Source organism: Mustela nivalis (genome assembly GCF_964662115.1).
Source record: "Mustela nivalis genome assembly, chromosome: 17".
Lineage (NCBI taxonomy): Eukaryota > Metazoa > Chordata > Mammalia > Carnivora > Mustelidae > Mustela > Mustela nivalis.
Window position 1 is genome coordinate 40,724,587 of NC_139036.1, and position 22,934 is coordinate 40,747,520.

General features: G+C 42.2%; 1 protein-coding gene across 1 annotated transcript in view; it reads right to left on the reverse strand.

Moving 5' to 3' along the window:
• Positions 1-454: 454 nt before the first annotated feature.
• IKZF3 (IKAROS family zinc finger 3) overlaps positions 455-22,934 on the reverse strand; it is a gene marked incomplete at its 5' end in the record, with an annotated part of 92,035 nt that continues 69,555 nt past the window's right edge. The window contains 2 exon segments of the mRNA XM_082704930.1: positions 455-7,072; positions 19,765-19,881. Of these exon segments, the coding sequence (XP_082561056.1) occupies positions 6,369-7,072; positions 19,765-19,881 (821 nt within the window). The 3' untranslated portion in view covers positions 455-6,368.

The following is a 22,934-nucleotide window of genomic DNA, read 5'->3' on the forward strand; positions in this document are numbered from 1 at the left end:
CAGTATCCCACTCTAGGGGGCTGGGAGCCAGCAAGAGGATGCCAATGGCAGGCTCAGCAAGGCATCAGAACAGATGCCTTATTTTGGTGGTAATTTGTTTACCTTGGTACTTGGACTAAGAAATAGCCAGAGGGGCTAAATTAAGAAAATAGTCCTAGGGGCGTCTGGGTGGCTCAGTAGTTAAGCATCTGCCTTTGGCTCAGTTCATGATCCCAGGGTCCTGGGATCTGGAGCCCTGCATCCGGCCAAGCACCTGCTTGGCAGGAAGCTTGCTTCTCCCTCTCCTGCTCCCCCTGCTTGTGTTCCTGCTCTCACTGTCTCTCTCTCTCTGTCAAATAAATAAATAAATAAATAAATAAATAAATAAAATCTTAAAAAAAAAAAAAAAGTCTTAGAGGCAAAATTAAACCCTTCCATTTTCTGACAACTACAAATGATAGGCATGCACAATGACTAATTTTAAACACACCAGTATTTTTTATTTCTCAGTGTAAAAATCAAACATGATACAGAAACCTTGAAATCTATCAGCAGGGTTTTTTTGTTTTTGTTTTTTTAATGTGACTGTGCACTCATTATGGTTCTAGCAAGGTTAGCATTGCTACATTTCAGAAGCTGACTTTCTTTAAACAGTCTTTACAGAGGAGTAGGACACCTTATAGTGCTCCCAATGGTTGGACTCTGGGTAAAACTCAAGAGGAGTTAAGAGGGAAGGTCACTGCTGGGCAGGGAGGGCATTTCTGAGAAACCCAGATGAGAATGTTATGAGCACAGGCCGTGTCAAAACCACTCGGCAAGGCCTCCCTCCCTTCCTCCCTGGGGGAAGGCCACCCTGAGCCCCTTTGAACCCCCAAACCAGGTTCCCTTCTTCCTCCGCCATTCTGCAGACAAGGGTCATCCACAGACCACACGTGTGGTGGCTTTGGCAACCAGAAATTAAAAATAACCTATGGTTTTTCCAGTAGCCAAAATGATCCCTCACCAAAGCTCATAGACTGAGAACCTGAACATGCAAAACCACAGTCTGGGTGAAGAGATGTCTGCTTTTCAAATGACCTGCTAATTCTTTGCAACCCACAGTAATTTGGTTTCTGTGAACCCACAGAAGCAGGCCCACCAAAAAGGGTTTTTGTTTGCTAACCTGGAAAAGTCCTTGTATAAATGAGTCACTGGCACTGGGATCATTTTGAATGCTGCCCCATTTTCCTAAAGTGTTAAAATATCTGTTCTCAGTCTATTTAGGAGAGGAAGAAGCAAAGTAACTTCAGAAGCTAGGTCCCACATGCTTGAGAGGAGGTGGGTGACATTTTGGGATGCTCTCCAGGATTTCTAGAGTAGGGTCAACAGGGAGATGGACAGTGAGGACCATTTGAGGAAACTCTAAGTTACTTGGGGAGTCGATAGTCGAGAGCTCATGAGACAGGGAGGGAGCAAAGCCATTCTACTTCCCTGGCTACAATGTCATGAAGTATCTTTAGCATGAAGTTCACTTATACTGGTTCTAATTGTCAGCATATTCTTTACTCTTACACATTAAAATAACATGAAGGAAACTCTGTGTTTGAGATTAAAGGCCTCCACTGGCTACTGAATTACTGAATCATGGTCCTAGAATGGCCTTTGAATATCTCCATGTCTTTAAATTCACATATAGTGCATACAGTAGAAAACTTGTAACCATCTCAAACAGCCCCTGCCCAGTAACACCATCCCCTAGACAAAATTACATAAGAGCTCATAACATCCTCGGGAGGTAGATACTACATCCTTACATTTTTTAATCAAAACATTAACATTCCATTTTCAAACGTCAGCTCAATCAACATCAATGTATACGATAGTCCAGTCTTGTAATATTCAGAGGAAACTTGCATTCAGCTTTTTCAAAGTGCAAAGACCTGGTTATCATGTTGATGGCATGGTGGGGTACACACTATCTACAGCTTGGGTGAATGGAGCTACCGTCCTGTGTTCTGAACTCATGTAAGTCTGAAGCCTACACTTCTCTTGAGGGCTCTTCTGAGTCCACGGTCGTTAGAGACAATGGTGTCCAGCCCTGGCTTCACTGATCATTCAGAGAACCATTCAGTCCTTCAGCTTTAGAGAACAGAATCCTTTTCCTAGGGTGGCCCAGGTCTAGCCTTTGGTTTCAGGCCAAAATTGTCTTCTTTACAGGCACTTAAGTCTCAAATCCATTGTTTTTCTGAACTCTGCCTACAGAGAGAGGTTCTCTGATCTATACTCTCTGAGCATAAAAATAGCTCCCAATTCTTTAAAAGAGAAGAGACATCATTGTGTATCTCTTATCTTCCTCTGCAAAGCCTGATGGTATTTTCTAGAACAAAATTTACCTTGCTCCACTATCTTTTTATTTTTTATTTTTTAAGATTTTTATTTATTTATTTGACAGACAGAGATCACAAGTAGGCAGAGAGGCAAGCAGAGAGAGAGGAAGGGAAGCAGGCTTCCCTGCTGAGCAGAGAGCCCAATGCAGGGCTTGATCCCAGGACCTGGGATCATGACGTGAGCCAAAGGCCGAGGTTTTAACCCACTGAGCCACCCAGGCGCCCCATTCACTCCACTTTCTTGTCTTTAGCTCTTAAATCTCAATTCCAAGTCTTTGTGAAAGAACCTGGCTGTCTCTGAAGGTTCAAATCTTGAGTGGTTTGGTTTCTAGATCTCCACTAGAGACCAATGGATCTGTTATCTGTGGGGTACACTTTAAAGTTAGGATAGTAGCCATTTATTTATTTTTTTTTTTAAGATTTATTTATTTATTTGACAGACAGAGATCACAAGTAGACGGAGAGGCAGGCAGAGAGAGAGAGAGCGAGAAGCAGGCTCCCTGCTGAGCAGAGAGGCCGATGCGGGACTCGATCCCAGGACCCTGAGATCATGACCTGAGCCGAAGGCAGCGGTTTAACCCACTGAGCCACCAAGGCGCCCCGGACACTAACCATTTAATATTTCCATTATGATCTTACTGCCTGTGTTGGGCTTTTTCCTTTAAAACATGCTAAACCTCACATTTGGCAGAGGGGAAAAAGCAGAGGAGGAGAGTAAGAACAGTGATACAGAGACTACTTGGAAAAACTTTATGTTGGTGTGAGATTTGTTCATAACACAGTGTTTCAACTGAGCAAAATTTTGTGCTTTTTTTCTTTGCAAAAGAAATCTGAGGTCACTTTATATCTGGGCCACTGTGAATATGGGCCTAGCAAAATGTTAAGCACTGCATTTAAAAGGTGAGAAAAGTTGTCACTGACAAAGTCAGAAGCTGCGTCAGGAACAGTTCAGAGTCGGTAATAAGGGAAAAGATTAGTTAGCTTATCTGTGTCAAGCAAGGATCTTTTAGGGAGAATGACTTAAGGAATCTAAAGGCTGGTGAATTTATCTATATCTTTTTTTCCCCTGGTAGTGGTGGTGGAAGTAATGGGGGAGACACTTCTGTTTAGTTCTTGCCAGTAGGAAGTACCTGTGCAACAATTCAAGAGGAGTGATGAGGAACATCTGGAGAGCCAATTCCCTTCCCTTCCCCCCTCATCCCAATTCTGTCACCTTGGCTGCAAGGGAACTTTTCGTGGGGTTGGTTATTCCCTGGATTGTGGCCCCCTGGGTGTGTGGTGGGAAGTGACAGACAGCTCAGATCTACAGGCTGCTGCAGGACCTCACTGTCCAATGTGGTTGGATGTGAATCCTGACTCTGCCCTTCTCTTTAAGCAACCGTGCTAAGATTGTCCTACACCCTCTCCCCGACCCCCAGCACAGGGAAAGGGCATTTATTGATATAAGCGGTGCCTACAGAAGGACATGTTTACCAGTGTGGTGATAGCCACTACATACTACCTGGTTCAACTTGATGGTTTACAAACGTGGAGTTTGCATATACAAATTTTCTCTGCACTCCGTGTGCCCCAGCTAGGCCCAGAAGGCTACAATGAAAGTAGCATTTGTGAGTGGTCACTGCACTTAGAAAACTGACCTCAGAAGAATGGAAATCATTCAGAAAATCTGTTAGTCACAGGGAAAATGAGGCATGTCTTCAAAAAAAAAAAAAAAGTCCCCAGCTTAGTGGGATGGGCCTCTTTCACTATCTTAAGGAGCCAACACTGGTTTCTTCAGAAAGACTTTCCCACTAATCTGTTGGAAATGCTTGCTTTCCCCAGTTTTCTCTCCAACCAAATTCTCTTTCTTTTGTCCCCTGAAGAGTCAGCAGGACGTGTGGCATTTCAAGAGTATAACAAGCAGCTCCTCTGCCACAATGCGTGTCAGTAACCTGGCGTAGCTTGGAGTCTAGGATTACGGAAATACAGTGAAATGCTGAGGACTACGAACTGAAATACATCCAGTCTTTTAGCTGAAATCTCAAACATGTTGGGACTGTTACCATGGAATTTCACAAAATCTGTTTTCCTGAGACAGACACCATGCTACAAAGAAGGCTAAGCCATTTGTGCAGTCTGAGGGGGAACATTTTAATTACTGGCAGCACATAAGTTAGTTGAGTTTGAATCTAATGCCTAAGCCCTTTTGAAATACCAAGGCAGATACGTAAAATGCAAATCTAACAGGAATTGGGGATTCTTGACTCTGGTAGAAGTGTGCATAAAACTACTCTCAATTTGTAAATAGATTCCATGAAGTTGTCCCTGGAAGCAGAATTTATTCTAACACCAGTTCTTAAAAAAGAAAAAAAAAAAAAAAAAGGCTTTGGCAAGCAGCTGCAGGTGCCACTTTGTGTGTACACTTTGGGGCAAGATCAAAATACCTTCCTGTTTTTTGTTCCTCCCCACCATCCTCTTCACATTCACAACTCAGTAGTTAAAGGAAAAATTTAACACTACCATTTTCACACCAAAGAAATGTGAAACAGGTATTCACATACATATTCTCTTGCTTAGTACCCATACATGAAAAGGCTTAAAAGATAACTGAAGCTACAGCATAATCACATAAATTTAAAGCTGGAAGGGACCTTAGAGAGCGTTTAAGCCCAATTCTTTATTGTTAAAGAAACTTAGTTTTAAGAGTTTAGTGATTTGCCCAAAGTCATATAGCTAATTAGCAGCCAATATGGAATTTGCAAACAGATTTTGGGACCTCTACTGCAGTACTAATTTTACAATTATCCCTGCACTTTTCCTTGATAGCATATCTCTCATAATTAATGACAAAGCTGGCCAATAGATCCGCAGAACCAAGAGCAGACTTTCAGGAATCTTCCTGGCATACAGCAGCTTAAAACAGGGAGAAAACCTTATCCGCCTTGATGAAGAACCTGTTAGCAGGGGTACGCCTCTCTTCACTTCTTCAGGAAGCTTAACACTGAACCAGACAATACTCATGATATCTGTCCCTCATTCATCTCCTGTGGGAAAGGGGAGACTAAGTCATGCTTTTTGGATTGTCTATTTTCTGTCAAAAAAAAAAAAAAAAATTATCGGCAAATGTGCCTTAGGTCTGTATACTAATGCTCCGTGAAGGAGACCAAGAACGTTCACAGAGCTGCCCCTCTCCTCCTGCTGCTGAACTATTTCCCCTTCAGAGTCCAGTTCTGCCAATTTCGACAACAGGAAATGGATGCCTTAAGAGACAACTTTGTGAAGTTTCAATGATAGTCTATGTTTAAAACCATTAGTTCTTCTGGTATAGAATTTCTCTTATATAGGACTGGTTTAACCCAAAGCAGTTTTTTTAATTGGTATGGGAGGCTAGAAGCAGAAGTATCATCGAATAACTTGATTTTTTTTTTTCTTTGTGTGATAAGAAATGGGTCTGCTGCTTGGAGACTGGGGTCTTCAGGAACTGGTAACAAATACTTATTTTATCACTGTTCTTTTCCTTACTATTAGACTCTAATTAGGGATGAGGAGATTATATCCTAGACTTTCAGCCTCTGTTAAGTGCAGAAGGGCATGTCTTCCCACCGAAGTTAGCTGGTGAGCTCTTCTTATGGACCTGGGTGTATGACTTTTCCACATATGGCACTGTATCTCAGAAAGAATGTCTCATGCAGCACAGCTGGGGGACTCTTTTGACTGGCAACAAACTCCAAGGACTGCTTGTTCTATTGCTGCAAAAGGTAATGACCAAATACTTCAATGGCTTTTAAATGTCATAAAAACTCAAGTCCCCGATGAGAAAACAAAGGTCTCACAAAAATGATAACATGATATAAAAGCAAACAATTTCTGAATGAAGACAGCATTTCTCTGTTGTCCATGTGAACTTGACCCTTTGGACACTAAAAGTGGTATGGAAAGGGGTTTGGAACTGAGTTTGTTTGGAGAATAGCTTGTTAGGCGGGGTGTCGGTTTTTACAAATTATGTTGAATGCTCAGGCATAAATCATCTCTGGGACCAGATGTTCACTTTAGCATGGCTCTGTGCTCTCCTCTGGCTATGTGAGATGAGAACTCATACCGATCATGGCTTCGATATCCGCACATGTTACACTCAAAAGGGTCACGAAAGCCGTGGCAACCCATGTGAATAGTGAACATCACGTAATCCAGGAAGAGGACTCGACAGTGGTCACACCGATACACATCCATCACCTCCCCTTCTTTGCTGATCACTTTGATGGAGTCTCTCGGACAGATGGGTGGGGGCTTGAGGAGTTCATAAGAGCGGGGGACCTCCTTCAGAAGTGGTATCCCATTGCGGGCCCTAGCGGGGACCATGTGATTTTGCTGGTAGATGTGATTCTGGCGTTCTTCGTGGTTGCTGTCAGTGTCCGTGGAGTCATGGCCACTATTGTTGGGGGAGAGGCCTCTTTCAGAGGGCAAGCTCTTCTCTGGCAGGTGGATATTCTTCTTTTCTAGGTCTTGGGGGGCACCGTTTGGCATTTCGGCACGGGTGAGGGCTATCGGATACATACTGCTAATTACTGGAACCATCTCTGAGGTGGGAGCAGGTGGGGTCTGGACCAAGGGGCGCAGGGCTTCAGCACCAAGGTAGCTGATGGCATTATTGATGGCTTGGTCCATCATCCGGGTCTGGATTATCTCACTCTCTTTCTCGTACATATAGCTAGGATTATAGTTGACGTCAAAGCAGTGACGCTTCTCACCTAGAAGTGAAAGAAAGAATTATAAGAGGAAGAACACAAAGGCAGAGCTTGTTAAATAATCTTCCGGAATCCTTGAAAAGGGAGGAAAGACATGCGGCTTGCTTAAGAACACCCAGCCCAGGCAGGATGCTTCCATTCAGAGCTGGGGACAATCTCAAGGGACAGTGGCTGACAGCACACATTTGGATAGTCAAAATGAACTAAGCCAGTAGGCAAAAGGGGGAAGTCAGAGATGTTGTTAAGCTGAAGCTACAATGTGAGCTGTTTCTACCGCTCACATCAGAGGGGTGTGCTGGAGAAAAGCAGAGAAAAAGAAACAAGAGGACAACAGGGCAGGGTGCCAGGGAGCCAGGGAGCTGCCCCTGTGCAGGAGCGTGGCCACCTGTGCACTCCGACTGTCCATGGCCTCTCAGCACCCAGTCAATTCCCAAACTATTATTGTGCTTGTTATTTTCTGCTTGTAATACAAGGGAGCTCGGGGGACGGAAGTGCTGCAAGAAGTGGAGACACTCAGCAACTGGCCTCTGCAGCTTTTTAAATAGCTACAGAGGCAGAAAAAATAGCCCCCAAACCTCCAACTTATCACTCCCCAAACACATCGTCACCAGACTGAGATTTAAGTAAAAGAACTTCAAATGTAGAAAGTTTTAGAAAAGTTTTCTTGAAAGATCATGGTCTTTGTCCCTTTTATAAAGTACATTATTATTTTGCTTGAAAAAAAAAAACAGTATCATTGATACACATGTGATCATTAGGGCCCATCTCACATTTTTTTTTTAAAGACTTTATTTATTTATTTGACAGACAGAGATCACAAGTAGGCAGAGAGGCAGGCAGAGAGAGAGGAAGGGAAGCAGGCTCCCGGCTGAGCAAAGATGGAAGACTCGCTTCCCCGCTGATGGAAGGCTCGATCCCAGAACCCTGGGATCGTGACCTGAGCCGAAGACAGAGGCTTTAACCCACTGAGCCTCCCAGGCACCCTGGGCCCATCTCACATTTAACTGAAAAATTTATTTGTGGTCACCCTCTCTTACTGCTCATGTCAAACTGCTGAGAAATTCTGAAAACAGAGTTTAGCCACCTTTGGGGCGTGTGGGTGTTGTGTGTTAGAAAACAGAGGCTCTCTGGCCACAGGGAAGGCAGGAGCAGGGTCTGCCGTGATGGCAGATGTGCTCAGTGGTGAGTGGCTGGTAGAAGGCAGAGAAAGCAGGATGTGTCAGGTACTGAAAGTGAGGCTACCGTATTGCTAATGCTTTTCCATTCTGCAGACACTAGATTCTGGAGAGATTTGCTGAACCATATCCTCTCTTCTGCAACACTCCCTAGGCATGTTATGGTTCCCAGACCTGTCACTGCCACACAGTAAAGGGTCCAATAATGAAAGAACACAAGGAAACAAAATAATTGGAAAAACCGGTTCCTGTTCTTGAGGAATTTCCAACTTAGTGGGAGAGAAACAAGACCTGTATCCGTGGAATCGGAAAAAAAATAAATGTTAGAAGTTGTGAAAGAGTTGTCCTGCTCTGTGGGGACCTTTGATTTTATTCACTTTTTTTAAAGACTTTATTTATTTTGAGAGGTGGGGAGGAGAGCACTCATGTGTGCAAGCGGGGAGAGGGACAGAGGAAGAGAGAGAATCTCAAGCAGACTCCACATTGAGGGCAGAGTCTGACAAAGGGCTCAATCTCATGACCCTGAGATCAAGATCCGAGCCGAAATCAAGAGTTGGACCCTTAACCAACTGAGCCACCCAGGAACCCCTGATTTTATTCTAAATGCCATGTTTGAGGCACTTAAGCAGGGGAGTAACATGTCTTCTGTAAAAAGAATTATAAGGCACGATTACAGCAGGTTGGTGTAAATTGCATATTTAAGTGTTAAGGAAGTGCAAAAAATTCAGGAGTACCTGCGACAGGGAAAGCATTTCTTAGAAAACCCAGATTTTGAGAAGAGTCAATATTACTAGTACAACTTAGATTTTCAGAGAGGTCAACAAGACAATCGAGGGAGGAGCCTGACTGAAGGCAGGGAAGTGGGACTACATAGCACATGACCAGGGAAGAGTAAGAGAGTCTGGCTGTAGCTGTATCTGGAAGTATGAAATACAGAATTTTCAAACTTCACTTATTCCTTCACATTCTGCAATACTGACACCTCAGGGTAATGTGGTGGTTGAATGCCTGGGTTCTTGGATCACGTGGACTGGATCTGACACTGGCTCATCAGTTACTCGTTGGATGACCTTGGGCTAGTTATTTGACATGTCTGTGGCTCCGTGTCCTCATGTGTAATGGGATAATAATTGTATCTACCTCCCAAGGTCACTGAGAAGTGCATGGAACAATGCCTGATACATAGAAAGCACCTGGTAAATGTGACAGTGTTTTGTTTTGTTGCAGTGAGCTCACATTTTTTTTCTTTCTTTCCTTCTCTTTCTTTTTTCTTCTTCCTTCCTTTCTTTCTGGCTAAAATGAATTTCCTTTTTTTAAAAAAACATTTTATTTATTTTTTATTTTTTATTTTTTTTAAAGATTTTATTTATTTATTTGTCAGAGAGAGAGCGAGCACAAGCAGACAGAGTGGCAGGCAGAGTCAGAGGAGGAAGCAGGCTCCCCGCGGAGCAAGGAGCCCAATGTGGGACTCGATCCCAGGATGCTGGGATCATGACCTGAGCCGAAGGCAGCTGCTTAACCAACTGAGCCACCCAGGTGTCCCTAAAAAAACATTTTAAAATTTATTTTTGAGAGGGAGCATGTGTGAGCTCACAAACAGGGGGGAGGGGCAGAGGGAGAAACAGACTTCCCGCTGAGCAGGGACCCCCCCTCATTGCAGAACTTGATCTCTGGACTCTCAGATCATGACCTGAGCTGAAGGCAGAGGCTTAACCAACTGAGCCACCCAGGAGCCCAAAATAAATAAAATCTTTTTTTTTAATGTTATTTATTTATTTTGACAGAGAGAGAGATCACAAGTAGGCAGAGAGGCAGGTAGAAGAGAAGGGGAAGCAGGCTCCCCACTGAGCAGAGAGCCCAGATGCGGGACTCCATCCCATGACCTGACCCGAAGGCAGAGGCTTTAACCCACTGAGTCACCCAGGTACCCCTAAATAAAATCTTAAAAATAAAAAAAGAAAGAAAGACAAGGAAACAGAGAGATTTATTTAAGTTTTGATCATATATTGTGAATACCTGGACACAAAGAACCCCTCTCTTTGTTAAAAACAGAGATTACCAATTGTGAGATCAGTTTGAAAGAAGACTAACATCAAATTAAGTCTAAATCTTTTTCCTTGGTATAATCAGGGAGATTGAGAGAGAACTTAAAAACAAAATAATTTTCTTGCCCTGTGGGCTTCCTGACACTTTGCATCCCAGATTTAGGGAGATATTGAAAAAAGTTAACACGTGGTAGAACCAAAAGATGGGCATTCTGAATGACCAACCATATGATTAGATTTGAACAAAGAGCAAACCGCTTCATGCCCTTAAGCAAGGTAGGCTTGCATCAAAATGTTATTTTCCAAATATTACTGGAAGAACCAAGTGTAAGACCAGAACAATGAGGAACTGGAGCCAGAAAGACCAGCTAAAAGATCTAATCGAGTAAGATGGATTTGTCCTGTGTCCACACTATCTTAAGGCCAACCTGACAGTTTCTAGAGAAATACCTGAGAGAAAAAAATCTGCAAAGAAAAATACTCTGCCTTAGCAACTCAATGAAAAACAACAGGAAAGTAGACCTTTTCCAAGGTCATCAGTGGTTCCTATTTTCAACTTCCAGATTGGATATATCTTTGATCAAAGGTGTTTGAAAGAGTGAGGCTGAGAACATGAAAGCCAGCTAAGGTCACAAATATTCATTCCCCTGAAAGTGACACAGAAATAATGAACGTTGGTTTCTTGGCCTTTTCGAGGTCATTGATGATTTCCCAGTGTGGCTGGCTCTACTCTGCTCCTCAAATACCAGGGTCCCCTGAGAATGTTTTTATCTTTTTGTCTAACGGAGAGGTTCCAGAAAGTTTCCGGGGTGGGGCAGGCACATCACAAACTCTGCTTTTATCCTTTCTCCCAAGAGTTTGCTTTACTGAACTAGACCTACAGTTTCACAGTCTCTCCCACCTGCAGCACATGTCAGAAGACAGCTGAATGCTCAAGTTGTAAGAGGCAAAACAGTAAGAGGAAAATACACCCCTGGATGAGTGGAAATATGTGACTGAGTTCTGTGGTTAAGGCAGACCATTGTTCATTGTGAAGACAGGAGAGCCTCAGATCTTCACGTGCATGCAACCTGCAATCATCAGATCCCCTCATCTCTGAGTTACGGTAACTTGAGTAGTGCAGATGATTATCAGTCACCTGTAGACACGATGACTCAATGTGTATGAAACCCAGAAGGGGTAAGCTACAGTAATTGAAAAGCCAACAGCTCACGTTTCTTTAGTAACACACTCATAAAAAAGGTTAGTCAAACCACAAGAGTATAACTTCTCCCAAACCTGCAAGGAGCCTCTAGTCCAGCTTGTAGTCAGAATCATACCACACCTTTGAATGATTAATGATCGCAGCTTCAGGCTGAATTAGAGGTTTCCTTCTGATCACAACTGGCAACAGCAAGTCCTGACTTTAAGAACCAGGACCATTCCTTACCTGTGCTATTTTTTTTTTTTTTTTAAGGTGTCCATCCCTACCATCAAGGCTTTGGTAAAGATTTTAAAGATTTTATTTATTTATTTGACAGAGATCACAAGTAGGCAGAGAGACAGGCAAAGAGAGAGGGGGAAGCAGGCTCCCCGCTGAGCAGAGAGCCCAATATGTGGCCTAACCCAGGACCCTGGGATCATGACCTGAGCCGAAGGCAGAGGCTTTAACCCACTGAGCCACCCAGGCGCCCCAAGGCTTTGGTAACTTTAAACCGAGTAACTGGCTGACCCGAAGAGCTGCACTGGGGAGAGGGTGTACGGTTGTTGGCTTCCAAGTGCCAACTTGAAAGTACAGAATCACCACCTAGAGCTAAAAGGGACCTTAACTGAGCACGTGAATTCAGACCTCTGCCTTTGGGGCCGAGTGACAAGATCCACCACCCTAATCTGTTTACCTCTGGTTTTTATACTTCACGCTATCTAGCACTCTGCCTTATATATACTGCTACCAAGAACAGCTATGATTTATTGAGCATTTACTATATATCCAGTATTGTCCTAGGTACTTCTTGCATATTCTCTCATTTGCCTAAAATGAATTAGCATCTCTGAGTCAGATGAAAAGCCTAACCTACAAACAGGTTAACTTGCCAAGGTCACTTAGTTAGTAAATGGAGAACTAGGATGCAGCCTAAGGGCCAATATATATAATCTGTCTGTGTCTTACCAGGGAAAGGGAGAGAGAGGATCTTAAGCAGGTTCCACGCCCAGTGGAACGTCTCTTGAGATCATGACCTGAGCTGAAATCAAGAGTCAGATGCTTAACTGACTGAGCCACCTGGGTGCCCCTGTGCTTGAGCTTTTTTTTTTTTTTTTTTTTTTTTTTTAAAGATTTTATTTATTTATTTGACAGAGAGAGATCACAAGCAGGCAGAGAGAGAGGAGGAAGCAGGCTCCCTGCTGAGCAGAGAGCCCGATGTGGGGCTCGATCCCAGGACTCTGAGATCATGACCTGAGCCGAAGGCAGTGGCTTAACCCACTGAGCCACCCAGGTGCCACCCCTGTGCTTGAGCTTTAAGTGATGTTTCCTGGCTGCTACCATGGCTGCACAATCTCACCACTGGGAGTGGCTTCAGATTCTCTGCTGGGATCGTCCCATAAGCAGTGGACAAGCAACTGTGCTTTGTTCCATGTGGACCAGCACCATGCATTCAAGAAATATCTATGATGCACAGAGTTGCTGTGGTGTTTGTATGTGCTTAACAGAGTGCCTAGCATATGTAAGCACTCAGTAAGTGCTAGATCTTTTATTATTACTATTGTTATTATTAGCCTCACACCATGTTAGGTGCTTTGAGGAGTACAAACAGAACTACAGTCCAACAGGAGATGCAGCATTTACACAATTTCATTACAAATTGGTACCCCTAAAACTATGTGGTGGGACAAAGTATAGTCAACAAAGTGAAGAGAGAAAAATACAGCTTCTCAAATATGCCAAGTAATGTGGGACAAATATTACGTTTATTTTTAAAACTCTCCTTGTAATCTGAGGAGGTGGCAGTGGTGGTGGTGGAGACAGTTCTGTACATCACAACAAACTGTTAAACTCATCCTGAGTACAGTGGGAGAACAGAGCAGAAAGAGAACTCAGGAGACTATGGGAATGTAGACCACGTGTACGTTTTTTTTTTTTTTTTTAAGATTTTATTTATTTATTTGTCAGAGAGAGTGAGCACAGGCAGACAGAGTGGGAGGGAGACGCAGAGGGAGAAGCAGGCTTCCTGCTGAGCAAGGAGTGTGATGTGGGATTCAATCCCAGGATGCTGGGATCATGACCTGAGCCAAAGGCAGCCACTTAACCAAGTGAGCCACCCGGGGAATCCTTTTTTTTTTTTTAAGAGATTTGGGATGCCTGGTTGGCTCAGTCGGTTAAGCCACTGCCCTTGGCTCCAGTCCTCCATGGGGCTCCTTGCTCAGCGGGGAGCCTGCTTCTCTCTCTGCCTATGTCTGCCACTCTATCTGCTTGTGCTCTCTCTCACAAATAAATAAATAAAATCTTTTAAAAAAGATTTATTTATTGGGGCTCCTGGGTGGCTCAGTCAGTTAAAGGTCTGCTTTCAGTTCAGGTCATGATCTCACGGCCCTGGGATCAAGCTGTATGTCGAGCTCCCTGCTCAGTGGGGATTCTGCCTCTGCCTCTGCCTCTCCCTCTGCTCTCTCTCTCTCTCTCAAAATAAATAAAATATTTTAAAAAAGAAAACAAATAAAGATTTATTTATTTGTTTTAGAGAGAGAGAAAAAGAGCAAGGGGAGGGGCAGAGGGAGGAGAGAGAGTCCTAGGCAGACTTGTCACCAAGTGTGGAGCCTCAAGCAGGGCTCCATCCCAGGACCCAAGATCACCACCTAAGCCGAAACCAAGAGCTGGATGCCTAACAGGCACTCCAACCACATGTACTTTTTTTTTTTCTTTTTTTCTGTGTGTACTTTTAAGGGCAGATGGGAGGGAGGGCATTCCAGACAGACAGCCTGGACAGAACCATTACATACAAAAGGGAAAGTATTACACAGAAGTGCAAGTAGTTCACTGTGGCTGAATTAAAAGATTAGTTGGCTGAAATGATAAATTTAGAAAAGGTAACTTGGAGACAGATTGTGCAAGGCTCAGAACACCTGGGTGGTTCAGATTTTATTCCAATGGGAAGCCACTGAAAGGTTTTTTGAAGGGGAGGGGGATGATTTGAACTTTAGAAATATAACACATTTCCACTATTATAGGTACCATGAGGGGTGATGGGAAATACTTGGGTTTTCTTTTTAAGTTTCTTCAAGTCACTGAACTGTACCTTCTTTTTCTTTTTTTTTTTTTTTTTCTTTTTAAAGATTTTATTTATTTATGTGACAGAGAGAGAGATCACAAGTAAGCAGAGAGCCTGACACAGGGCTTGCTTCCAGGACCCTGAGACCATGACCATGACCTGAGCCGAAGGCAGAGGCCTTAACCCACTGAGCCACCCAGGCATCCCTGAACTGTACCTTCATGCCATATCCCATGTGCACTATCGCTTACAAAAGAGTTGGGGACCAGGCAGGAGGGTAAATGGAATATCTGTGAGGTGATGGCTCTGCTCTCAAGCTCAATGAAAGTAAAGTGACTAACATTTCTTTCAGGAGGAGGAAAGTAAAAGGGAGCCACAGAATAGGCAGGAAGGAGAGCAAACACAGAGAGAGCCATGGGGTGGCGTGGGGTGAGGAAAACTGAGGTGAAGACCATGTTCTGTTGGGGCAGAAGCCTTGTCCTCTACGAGACGAGCTATTCGGGTGTCACCAGTTCTGATGGAGTCACCAGGGGAAAACTATTTTTCTCAAGAAAATATACCCTCTGGGCGGGAAATGACCACCCTTCCTCAGGGGCTTTTTCTTCCACCAGCTTTCAGTGACTACATTCCTCTCTGTCCAGAGCCTTGGTGCAGCACACATGACACACGCTGCTCAGGGTGACCTCCCAGGGCAGGAAGGCCTTGGACTGTAGCTCGTCGTAGGCCTTGGTCCTTACCCTGCTCTGTCACCGCTAGGTGCATCTCTCCATCTCTCCAATCCTCTCTCCTTCCCTGGGAAAAGACCTCTGCTGGGTGTTCCTGATATCCCTTCAAGCTCTAAAACGGTATGATTCTGTAGTACTTATAGGATTATAATTTCAGCCCTTCGGGAAGGGGTAGTAGAAGATACTTTTTGCTGTTAGAAACAGGTATTCAAACTGCTTCCTGCCGCTCTGTTAACCAAAGCAGACAATTTCTCATTAGTTACTTCACAGGGAGAATTGATGGTGTTTGTTGAAGTGTCAAAACCTCACTAACATGTTTACCGCGGGTGAGTGAGATCTTTTTTCATGTTCTTTTCAACATGCAAACTTCCTTTAATAAAATAATACATAAAATTAAAAATAATAAGGAGATGCTATGGTAACCACTTTGGTCGGAATAACACATCTGTTTTTGGAGAAAGAATGAAAATCAGAAAAAGAAATATGCAGAAATGTAGTCATTTTCCTCCTCCCTCCAGGAGAGAAATCTGGCCTCTATTTTGAGCCAAGTATTTGAAGATGGCCTAGTTAGAAGTCTAGTCAAACAAGTTTATAATAGGAGAATAAGATGCAGAGAAAGGACAACTTTTAAGAGGGTTAGGTGCTAAAAGAGCAATGAAGAATTATTTTGATGATGTAAAGATGCTGATTTCTAATGAAGGTATGTCAATTTACGTCTAAACACAGAATGAAACAAAATTTCTTGGAGAATTAAGAAAGAAAGGATTTTATTTTTCATCTACATGGGCAATTTAATTGTACTTTTACTCTTCAATAGATGAGTGTTTTTGTGTTTCTAAATGCACTTAGACTTAACCCAATCTGTCTCTCTTCCTCAGTTCACTTCTAATGTGTGAAAAATGCTACCTACTGGTAGTTCTCTTGAGCCTGCTGAAAAAGTAGCAGGCTGCCCTGAAGGCATAATTTCACCTTTAACCTCATAGTTCAAGAGGTCAGGGAAGCCAAGGTTGGTCTAAATGCTGTGCAACTGTCAGCAAGGATTAAAGGGAGTGACTCATTCTTCCTTCACACTTTACTTTTTGCCATTTCTCTGGCAGCTGAATCTTTTCAGAAGACGGTGCCGTGGAGAGGAAATACAGGAGACAGGAGAGAAGAGGTAGGAAAACATTAGCCCTGTATGTTCTGCAGCTCTTCATCCCATTCAGGGTCAAAATGCTCCTTCTCTCTCCCCAGTATTACTGTTTTCTCTGAAAAAGGTTGATTCTATTAAATGACTCAAGGGGTTTCCTTTATTTGAAAACGATCTCCAAAAGGGAGGTTCAGGTTATAAACTAATTCCAAAAGATTAGAACAGGGCTTAGGAACAAGAACATCGTGGATATGGCAGGAGTGCTGTCGCCACTTCCAGAAGGGAATGAATGGGTGGGCGAGAGAGCAAATGAACAAGCAGTATGGCCTCAGTAAAAGAGATGAATGTTGGGCTAATGCAGCTGTTTCACAGATTCCCAGATTTAACCACACCTTCCTAAAAAACAACAACAACAAAAAACCCCACAAAAAACCTAAAGTATATGACATGGTTCATAACATAAACATGTTGCCTGTATAACCTTGAGAAAACAGTTACCTGAATCTACACATATGGGCTTAGAAACACAAAATGGTATTCATAATTGCAGCCTTTGCTAATTCATCGTGCAGACTTGTAGAATGAGAGAGCTGGGAGGGACATTCCCGATCACCTCATCACCTATTCAGTCTCCTCATTTCACAGATGAGTAAACAGAGGCCCAGAAAGGTTATGTGATTTGTCTAAACACACACAGTTAAGAAATGACTGAGCTAGAATCGGAACCTGGGTCATTTGGCTTCAAATCCAGTGTTCTTCCTACTATGCAATACCAAATTTACCAAACAAAATTTCCCCTGGTTACTCAGGGCCCTGAAGCCCTGAAGTTGCTACCTCAGCTTAAATCAAGAGCTAACTCTTACTAGGTTTCCTGATTCCAGCATAGAGAGAACATAATGGTTCTGAAGATGAGAGACATCAGTACCTGTAAGCATCTCTCCTGAGTCTGGAAATGAAGGATTAAAAATCCTCTGTTTACAAGGGTAACAAATGGAACAGATCCCTGATGCAACAAGCAGAATGGTATGGACTTGGACATAGGAAATGTGTTTTCTTTCTTTTTTTTTTTTTTTTTAAGTTTTATTTATTTATTTATTTGAGAGAGAGACAGTGAGAGAGAGCATGAGTGAGGAGAAGGTCAGAGGGAGAAGCAGACTTCCCATGGAGCTGGGAGCCCGATGTGGGACTCGATCCCAGGACTCCAGGATCATGACCTGAGCCGAAGGCAGTCGTCCAACCAACTGAGCCACCCAGGCATCCCAGGAAATGTGTTTTCTTAAACCCATGAAAATATCACAGCAAATTTTATTATATTAAGTAGGGTTTCAGCTCAACTATAGGTTAGGACAGGGGCGTCTGGGTGGCTCAGTTGGTTAAATATCTGCCTTTGGCTCAGGTCATGATCCCAGGGTCCTGGGATGGAGCCCTGCATCAGGGCTCTCTGCTTCTCCCTCTCCCTCTGCCTGTTGCTCCCCCTGTTTGTGCTCTCTATCAAATAAATGGATAAATCTTAAAACAAAACAGGGTGCCTGGGTGGCTTAGTCGTTAAGTGTCTGCCTTCAGCTCAGGTCATGATCCCAGGATCCTTGGATGGAGCCCCACACTGGGCTCCCTGCTCAGCGGGAAGCCTTCTTCTCCCTCTCCCACTTTCCCTGCTTGTGTTCCCTCTCTCGCTGCATCTCTGTCAAATAAACAAAGTCTTTAAAAAACAAAACAAAACAAAACAACAACAACAAAGCAACTACATAGGTGTAGGACAGCTACAGGAACCAAGCATCTTCTTTCATATGTTAGTTCTCTTAGACCAAAGAGCCTTGACCATAATTCCATTGAAATTGAGTCACTTCACATTTTTTTCCCTTGCCCATTTCTCCCCATGTCCCTCTCCACATCAAGTACAGGCATTTCTAGAGTCAAAACTGTCCCCAAATCAAATTACAAAGTAAATTACCCTTACAGAATAAAAACCTCTACTTTGCTTTGTTCTGACTCCAGTCAGAACTTCTTCACAGAAGTGGAAATCAAAAGATGTATGAGCAATGTCTTAAGATCATGTCTTGGAATCACAATTGGCCCACTTGATCCACTGCTCCTAAACCCCAAATGAAGGTCACTACACGCCCCCTGACATTTCTCACAAAGGAGGGGTAAGATGGTAACAGGGGTGGGGGGCGGAGGGGTGTGTCTCTCTAAACTGAAATGCACCAACTTTATTCAGTCTGACACAATTCTTTAAGTGATTAAAAGGATACAAAACTCTCCAGCTAATCACAATAAAATAAATAAGGCATAAGCACTTAAACAAGCATAAATATTTACCTAGGTAATTTAAAAATATATTAGTTCTTTCAATATGTCTCTATACTGCATATAAAATATCTGCCTGTAAAAAAAGATCTAGACCAGAATAAAATTTAACCAGATTTAAAAACTAGGCAGGTACTTAGTATCTATCAAAGCTACTGAAAAGAATTAAGCACAAAAGGATTGTAGTAAGACATCAGCAGCACCAAATAGCTTTGGAAAAAGAGATTGACAGGTTTCTAAAATTCTACTGGTTTTGAGGGAGATCTATTTTCGTGTGATAACTATTTTTGTTCGATATCACCAAATTTCAGTTTATAGCAAAACTGATACATTCAATTCAGCTGCCCCCTTTACAAATACAAATCTATTTTAAATACCATGGTCACATTCATGTAAACATCTGGGAGAGTTGGGCAAAACATCTCTGCCGTTCAGCAGCCTGAACACTTTAAAGAATATAATTCTTTCTTTGCCATTTCATTCTGCTATATTATTTGACAATGTGAAAACCGGTGGCAAAAAAATTAACTCCAGTGAGACAAATGATTGAATCCAGACTTGTTATTTAAATCTATGTTTTCCCAACTTTCTCTTAAAGCCAATCTTCAATTAAATTCAAGAAAGTATGAAAAAGAAAAAGGGAAAGTATGGCAATTAGTTTTAGAATGTGAAAAAAGTTGGGGCATGATTACGGAACCCACTTGTAAAATATAATTACAAAAGATTACAAAAATGCTATCTCAAACATCTTACTGGTGTCAATTGCCTAAACTCTCTCATGCAACATATGTCATTCAGAATAAAGAGGAAGGAACAGCATTTTTAACACCAACTCCATTTAGGAAATTGGATGTCAAATACTCCCACCATCAGGAGTTAAGATTATTCAGTTAAAGTATTTTGTTCTATTTGCCCTAGTTATCAAAATGAAGCACGAAGAATAAACGTGTATAATGGAAAACCAATTATCTTATTTTAACAGAGATTAAGGGCCTGTGTAGTATATAAGCATCCTATGTTATCTCATTTAAACTATCTACTAACAACAGCAGGAAAAAGGCTCGTATTCTTACCAATGAATTTCTGAGGCATTGAGCTTTTTCGTTTTGCCACATTGCTTGCTAATCTGTCCAGAACGAGAGCTCTTTCACTTCCCATCTCTGCTTTGATGTGTCTTGCCTCCGCACTTGCTGGTTTGGAAAAATGTAAAAAGAAGAGGGAAAAGAACACGGTGGTAAATGAGGGAGAAAAAGGAAATATACTGGAAGGAAAAGTGTCAGAGATCTGATGCACACTCTGTTGTTACCTGTTATTACTGCTCAGATTCTTGCCTGGGGTACCTGCTGTGGTCAGTGAAGCCAGCACCAGGGCACGTTCAAATCTTGCAGTCTTATGCTGAGATGGGAAAGCCCGACCCATCCCCAACGAGTATCTTCATTAGCAAGAGGAAGTATTAAATAAACAGCCTGGACGTGGTTGGTTGCAAAAAGATAGATAGATGGAGATCTTCTAACCCCTGATCAGCCTTCTTTCTGATTCTGAGTAACTGCGTGTGACACCTGCAGACTGATATAATTCTTCTTAACAACTTAAAAAAAAAAAAAGTATGGTGCCCCAGATTTACTGCTCTGTTTATGTTAATAGCACTTTTGAAAATAGATACACTTACCCAGACAGCAAGAAATCTACTCAGTGATTTGTGTATTGAGATTTTTAGTGTTTTTTTTTTTCTTTTCTTTTTTTTCTGGCATGTTCCTTTCAGTTCCTATCTTTTAAATTCTATTTCTCTGGGCTCTGCATTATCTGTTTCATATGCTCCTCACATTTCAAAGTTGTCTCAGCTAAAATTTCCCTGAGCAACACTTCTGTTTTGAAATTAAAGAGCAATTTGTATAATTCATCTTTATTATATTTCTAATGAACAATGTGAATAAAAACTGCCTAAGAATATGGTCTAGTTGTTAATCCATGAATAGACCATTAAGTGGTTTAGGCCTGTGGTTCTCAGACCTGCTTGAACATTAGAATCAATCTTTCTGAAGAGAATGTAGGAAAACACCTATGCCCAGGTTCTCCTTCAGATCCTGAAATCAGGATCTCTGGGGTAGGCGCCTAGGCAACAGTATTTTTAAAGCTCTCCAGATGATTTTAAAATGCAGCCAGAATTGGAAACCACTAGATTATATAAATAGTACTAACATCTAGTCAACTAAATAGTACACTAGAATAAATAGAGTATAATTTACCCTGGTACAGCAGGCAGTAGTCCATAAGAGTCCAAGCCTAAAGTTCAAAGAGATACCAGCTGCTCTAAATGTTAAGGCTTTGAACCTGAACACATGATGCCAGCCCAGGCTGCAGATCTGCAAACTTTTCTGTAAAGGGCCAGATAGTAAATACTTTAAATTTTGTGGGACACATCTAGTCTCTGTTCCATATTCTTTGGTTTTTCCCCCAACCCACTACCCTTTAAAAATGTAAAAACCTCTGCACACTGTCTGCTGCCTACATTTGGCCCAAGGGTCACAGTTTGCTCACTCCTGTCCTACACATTCATATTGTGTTACTACAAACATTTCTTTCTGTTTTAACATAAACATTTCAGCAGAACCAAACTAAAATGATGTATCCATACATTTCTAACATCTCTAAGGAGGAAGAAATTGAAATTAGCTTAAGAGACTAGAATAAAAAGAAGTGATGGTTGCAGAACAGATTTTTCCCCCCAAACATATGCACAGTTTTAGGAATGGTCAGTGATCATTCTGTAGTTGAAGAGTTTGCTGTGTGAAGAGATTCTAATATACAGAAATAATGTCACGAATTCTATGGTCCTCTCAGACATTCAGTACCACAAACTGACATGTCCAGAGAGGGAAAAAAAAACCAGTCACCTCTGCAAGTAAACAAGCGAAAAACCTCCAGGGCAAGACTGTCAAGTAAGAAAACTGTCAGGGCAAGAAAACTAAAGCCAAATTAAAGAAAGAGAATTCAAAATATTAAATATGTTTTATTTTATTATTAGCATGTTTTTGTTTGTGTTCCCAGTCATTGCACAATAAATTATAAAGCTGATGGTTTTTAAATTCAGGAATAAAATAAAATCTGGCTCCAAAAAGGATTAAAAGGACAATGACCATATTTACTAGACTTTGGGAGTTTCTTGTCAAACGTAATTATATGCTTCAAAGAAGTAAGTCCCAGGCTCCGGGTTCAGTTACTAACAATACTATTTGTGTAAATGAAAACAGTAAAGGTTAGGGCCTGGTGGTAAAGCACTATCACTTTGGCTGACCTGCTGTTGCAAATAATGGGCACTTTAGAGACAGGACATTTTGTTACTGAGTGAAGTGGGTCAAATTCTGTCCAGCACAGGGATAGGTTTAAATGACCAAACAGGAAACTATTATATATATATTATTTCCTTTCACACAAACCACCACCAGATGTGGCACTACCCAGAGCCCCAAGAGCAGAGAGATGAAAGACAAAGGCCTGGGATTTGAAATCAGTTCCTGAGGCTGTTACAAAGACACTTTTTCTTAGAATCATCTGAGAGGCAGTGAAGTGGTGCTTTGACTGAGAACAGTCATTCTGGTTTGAGCAACTTTGAGGGGATTAAATCCAGGTTAACCCCCCTTTCCCCCTCCCACCTCCCCTTCCAACTCTGTATTATTATCAGAAAGCTTTACAGCGAAACATGAATGAAAAACAGTCCTGTGGGAATTTTTAAGTCCACCCCCATTTTACCACTATTCATATTGGTTCTTCAGTCACTCCTCTAATGGGCTAATCATCCCCCAGAAATCTGTCCCTTTAAGCCCCAGGACTCACCCCAAGCATTATATCACCAGCCTACTTTTCCCGTTCAGCTCTCTGCAGTCACTGTCTACATTTTACCAAGTCACTATCAATTACCACTAGCAGCTTTCTGAGGACACATACTCAATACCTTCTATATTCAGGAGGATGCTAGAGCGGGGATGCATGACCTAAATAACATAATGAGGGCATGTCACTAAATGGCAGCCTTCTGAGATAACATCACCTTTTATCCCTGGTTACTCACCAAGCTTGTCTTGACAAGTCATTTCTAGATAAATCTTACTCTGTAGAACAGTGGCCAAATGCCTGACATTTAAAAAGATAACATTCTGAAGTGTTTGGATGGACAGATAATTGGGGGCATGGGTGGAGACTTTCCCATCTCCACAACTCTGGTTAGAGCCAACAAAACCCTCTG